The sequence below is a fragment of the Primulina huaijiensis genome, chromosome 14, assembly GCF_012295235.1.
Source record: "Primulina huaijiensis isolate GDHJ02 chromosome 14, ASM1229523v2, whole genome shotgun sequence".
In the NCBI taxonomy this organism is placed as follows: Eukaryota; Viridiplantae; Streptophyta; class Magnoliopsida; order Lamiales; family Gesneriaceae; genus Primulina; species Primulina huaijiensis.
The window spans coordinates 976,652-982,422 of NC_133319.1; the positions used below are offsets into that span (position 1 = coordinate 976,652).

The 5,771-nt window shown below is 36.1% G+C and overlaps 1 protein-coding gene across 3 annotated transcripts; it reads right to left on the reverse strand.

The window, feature by feature from the left end:
• Positions 1-2,712: 2,712 nt before the first annotated feature.
• On the reverse strand, positions 2,713-4,992 carry LOC140956827 (uncharacterized). 3 transcript variants are annotated; one of them, XM_073413708.1, is made up of 2 exons: positions 4,612-4,992; positions 2,713-3,047 (listed from the first exon to the last, which is right to left on the reverse strand). In XM_073413708.1, the coding sequence occupies exons 1-2, from the start codon at positions 4,895-4,897 to the stop codon at positions 2,770-2,772; spliced, it is 564 nt and encodes a 187-aa protein (XP_073269809.1). In that variant the 5' UTR covers positions 4,898-4,992; the 3' UTR covers positions 2,713-2,769. The 3 variants fall into 3 exon arrangements, 1 of the variants encoding a protein (XP_073269809.1); XR_012171542.1 differs by lacking the exon at positions 2,713-3,047 and adding an exon at positions 4,094-4,438; XR_012171543.1 differs by lacking the exon at positions 2,713-3,047 and adding an exon at positions 4,094-4,489.
• Between the last annotated feature and the right edge of the window lie 779 nt (positions 4,993-5,771).

The following is a 5,771-nucleotide window of genomic DNA, read 5'->3' on the forward strand; positions in this document are numbered from 1 at the left end:
TAGGTGAGCGGTGAATCCCCGACTACAATGCACTGGCTCCTATATGTGTCGCAACTATACCCAACCTCGCCACCTGATGACTCTCCTGGAGTCGGTAAACGAGTCAAAGCACAGCCCTAGCATATAGAGCCTCAGTGTTGTCCCGGGTCGTAAGGACTAATGGTGTACAATCATAACCACGGACTTATCCTCTCGATGAATGATAACCACTTGGAAAGTCCGAGGGAGGGTTGTTCGGTATAATCATCATATGACTACCCATCTGCATGTTTGGACATCTCTATGCCCATACCAAGAAACTCAGTACACAACATCACAGATGCTAGTCTCGAGCTCAAGCGACCTTTATCCATGTTTTAGGCGGCTGAATCGACTAGGAACGAATTTAGATCATACAGTGTTTACAAATGAGTTTCAACATCGAATTACGATTCATTTGTATTAAAGTATAATCAAGGTCTTTATCTATGTTTGAAATCATGGGTATACAGATAAAGAAATAACAAACCATGAAATAATGAATTATATTAAAATAAAGATTGTTCTTTACAACTGAGTCAATAAAATCCCTAGTCAACAGTTGACTTGCAGGGCATCTACTCTAACAAAAAACCCATTTTTGGATTACGGAGAGGCCTTCATATTTGAGGTTGAAAGCCATTTTCAACGAGAGCTATGACAATTGTAAAATCAAAATCAAGAAATCGAAAATTGGAAGCGCAACGGACAAGAAAATATAAGACCAATAATATGTGTCCAATTAAATAGGAATATTACTTTAAATTAAAATAATATCATATATTTTTAATTAATTAAACTAACATAATGCATGTATTTTAAAATACAGTCCCTGATAATTTTAAAAACCTAAAATGGTTTTTTCTCCATCTTAATTTTAATGCTACAACTTTGTAAAATAAATTATAACATTATAAAATTTTCAGTTCGACTTATAATTAATATTATAATCTTGATGCCTACCATTGAACATAAAAAATCAGAACAAGTAGGACAATTGCCAAAATTTGTCAACTTGATATGTATCATAATATATTGATTTCGTGTTTCTCTAAATCAGTAACATACAGAATCAAGAGCCATATCTAAGTACAACTGCGGCAAATATGCAGATAAAACCTCTCAAAAAAGCATCAACAGATCAATGGTTAGAAGCAGAATCTTCGAGATGAAGATAATTTTGTGGGTGGAATCTTCTCAAGTTTCTTTTTGATCTTGTGGACTCTTCGGTATCCACTTCTTGTTAGGTTCGTGCGATCCAAATTTGAGACTTTTCTGATGTGTGCCATCCTTTGTGGCTGTGATTGAAAAGTAGTTAACAGCGGATGTCGGCGCTCCTTCGTTGACTTCAGACATTTGTCCCAGGAAAATGTCGGTTCAAGGCAAGAAATGGTGTGCTGCAGAGACAAGATGGGAGGAGCAGTTGGTTTGGAAGGCTTCCAGCAGAATATCGTACGCCAAATTCCGCAATCTGTATAAACAAATTGAGAAATATTTGTCTCACGATATGAGCATATAAGTGGCCGGCGGTGGGTGTTCAACTGCCCATAGACACATGTCTAGAACCATTCTCATGTCAGTCGACCTAATTAAGAATAAAGAAAACACAACATATGAATTCAATTAAGAATGTCAGAATAAAACATATACTCCAAACACTTCAAATTCAAAAGTATCTATACAAAACATTCACTTTCATTAACCTACCAGGTGGCACATGGATCATGGTAATACCAGTTTTGTGTAGAGCTTCTAGAACGTCCTGTGGTATCTTTCCCACGTCTCCATAAAGAGATAATGTGAGAGGACCACTTAGCCTTAACTTAGTCAGTCTCGCAACGATGTTGTTCGCAATTGTTATAGCGTATGCAGAACGAAGAACCTCAAAATTCTCATAGTCCCACATACTGAAATAGGTGGACCTGCATCGGTGACCTTGAAATCCAATTTTGGCTTAGCAGATAGACCTGCATATTTGGGGTTATAATTCTATTTCAACGAGATAGGTGAACCTCCATCGATGGCCTGAAAACCCATTTCTTGATTCGCTAAAAGGGCTTCATCTTTGGGGTTGAAAGCCATTTTCAGCGAGAGCGATGCCAACTGTAAAATCAAAACCAAAAATCAAAAATTTAAAGCGCAACGGAAAAGAAAATGTAATACCAATAATTTGTGTCCAATTAAATAGGAATATTACTTTAATTAAAATAATATCATATATTTTGATGTCAATTAAATAAACTAACATAATGCATGTGTTTTAAAATATAGTCTTTGATAATTTAAAAAACCTAAAATGGCATTTTGTCCATCTTAATTTTATTGCTGCAACTTTGTAAAATAAATTATAACATTATAAATTTTTCAGTTCGACTTATAATTAATATTCTACTCCTGATGCCTACCATTGAACACAAAAAATAGGACAAGTAGGACAATTGCCAAAATTTGTCAACTTGATATGTAGCATAATATGTTGTTTTCGTGCTTCTCTAAATTAGTAAAATACAGAATCAATAGTCATATCTAAGTACAATTGCGACTAATACGCGGATAAAACCTCTCAAGCATCCATAGATCAATGGTTAGAAGCAGAATCTTCGAGATGAAGATAATTTTGTGGGTGGAATTTCTCAAGTTTATTTTTGATCTTGTGGACTCTTTGACATCCACTTCTTGTTAGGTTCGTGCGATCCAAATTCGAGAATTTTCTGATGCACGCCATCCTTTGTGGCTGTGGGTGAAGAGTAGTTAACAACGGATGTCGGCGCTCCTCCGTTGACTTCGGACATTTGCCCCAGAAAAATGTCCGTCCAAGGCAAGAAATGGAGTGCTGCAAAGACAAGATTGGATGAGCAGTTGGTTTGGAAGGCTGCCAGCAGAATATCGTACCCCAAATTCCGCAATCTTTGCAAACAAATTGAGAAATATTTGTCTTTCGATATTGAGCACATACGTGGCTGGGGGTGGGTGTTCAACTGCCCATAGACACATGCCTAGAACCATTTTCATGTCAGCGGAATTTCGACCTAATTAATAATAAACAAAACATAACATATGAATTCAATAAAGAATGTCAGAATAAAACCTATGCTCCAAACACTTAAAATTCAAAACTATCAAAACAAAACATTAACTTTTATGTACCTACTAGGTGGCATATGGATCATGGTAATATCAGTACTCTGTAGAGCTTCTAAAACATCCCGTGGTATCTTTCTCACGTCTCCATAAGCAGATAATGTGAGAGGACCCCTCAGCCTCAACTTAGTCATCCTGCAACGATGTTGTTCTCAATTGATATAAAGTCTGCAGAATTGTGAACCTCACAATTCTCATAGTCCCACCATACGAAAATAGGTGGACCTGGATCGGTGACCTTGAAACGCAATTTTGGCTTAGCAGAGAGACCTCTATCTTTATGGTGGAAATTCATTTTTAGCGAGTTAGGTTAACATCCATCGGTTGCTTGAAAACCCGTTTTTGGATTACGGAGAGGCCTTCATATTTGGGGTTGAAAGCCATTTTCAGCGAGGGAGATGACAACTGTAAAATAAAAATCAAGAAATCGAAAATTGGAAGCGCAACATACAAGAAAATGTAAGACCAATAATATGTGTCCAATTAAATAGGAATATTCCTTTAAATTAAAATAATATCATATATTTTTATGTTAATTAAATAAACTAACATAATGCATGTGCTTTAAAATATAGTCTCTGATAATGTTAGAAACCTAAAATGGTTTTTTCTCCATCTTAATTTTATTGCTACAACTTATTAAAATAAATTATAACATTATAAATTTTTCAGTTCGACTTATAATTAATATTCTATTCTTAATGTCTACCATTGAACACAAAAAATCAGAAAAAGTAGGGCAACTGCCAAAATTTGTCAACTTGATATGTAGCATAATACGTTGTTTTCGTGCTTCTCTAAATTAGTAAAATACAGAATCAATAGCCATATCTAAGTCAATTGCGACTAATCCGCAGATAAAACTTCTCGAGCATCCACATATCAATGGTTAGAAGCGGAATCTCTGAGATAAAAATAATTTTGTGGGTGGAATTTCTCAAGTATCTTTTTGATATTGTGGACTCTTCGGCATCCACTTCTTGTTAGGTTTATACGATCCAAATTTGAGAATTTTCTGATGCGTCCCATCCTTTGTGGCTGTGGGTGAAGAGTAGTTAACAGCGGATGTCGGCGCTCCTCCGGAATTCGGACATTTGCCCCAGGAAAATGTCCGTCCAAGGAAAAAAATGGCGTGCTGCAGAGACAAGATGGGAGAAGTAGTTGGTTTCGAAGTCTGCCAGCAGAATATCGTACCCCAAATTCCGTAATATGTGCAAACAAATCGAGAAATATTTGTCTTTCGATATGAGCATATACGTGGCCGGAAGTCGGTGTTCAACTGCCCATAGGCACATGCCTAGAACCATTCTCATGTCAGCGGAATTTCGACCTAATTAATAATAAACAAAACACAACATATGAATTCAATTAAGAATGTCAGAATAAAACATATGCTCCAAACACCTAAAATTGAAAACTATCTAAACAAAACATTAACTTTCATGTACCTACCAGGTAGCACATGGATCATGGTAATACCAGTCCTTTGTAGAGCTTCTGAAACGTCCCGTGGTATCCTTCCCACGTCTACATAAACAAATAATGTGATAGGACCACTCACCCTCAACTTAGTCAGTCCCGCAACGATGTTATTCGCAATTGATATAAAGTCTGCAGAATTGAGAACCTCACAATTCTCATAGTCCCACCATACGAAAATAGGTGGACCTGGATCGGGAACCTTGAAACCCAATTTTGGCTTAGCAGAGAGACCTCCATCTTTGGGGTTGAAATCCATTTTCAGCGAGTTAAGTGAACCTCCATCGGTTGCCTGAAAACACGTTTTTGGATTACAGAGAGGCCTTCATATTTGGGGTTGAAAGCCATTTTCAGCGAGAGCGATGGCAACTATAAAATAAATATCAAGAAATCGAAAATTGGAAGCGCAACATACAAGAAAATGTAAGACCAATAATATGTGTCCAATTAAATAGGAATATTACTTTAAATTAAAATAATATCATATATTTTTATGTTAATTAAATAAACTAACATAATGCATGCGTTTTAAAATATAGTCTCTGATAATTTTAAAAACCTAAAATGGTTTTTTCTTTATCTTAATTTTATTGCTATAACTTTGTAAAATAAATTATAACATTATAAATTTTTCAGTTCGACTTATAATTAATATTCTACTCCTGATGCCTACCATTGAACACAAAAAATCAAAACAAGCAGGGCAACTGCCAAAATTTGTCAACTTGATATGTAGCATAATACGTTGTTTTCGTGCTTATCTAAATTAGTAAAATACAGAATCAATAGCCATATCTAAGTCAATTGCGACTAATACGCAGATAAAACTTCTCGATCATCCACATATCAATGGTTAGAAGCGGAATCTCCAAGATAAAAATAATTTTGTGGGTGTAATTTCTCAAGTTTTTTTTTAACTTGTGGACTCTTCGGCATCCACATCTTGTTAGGTTTGTGCGATCCAAATTTGAGAATTTTTTGATGCGCCCCATCCTTTGTGGATGTGGGTGAAGAGTAGTTAACAGCAGATGTCGGCGCTCCTCCGTTGAGGGAAAATGTCCGTCCAAGGCAAGAAATGGCGCGCTGCAGAGACAAGATAGGAGAAACAATTGGATTGAAAGTCTGCCAACAGA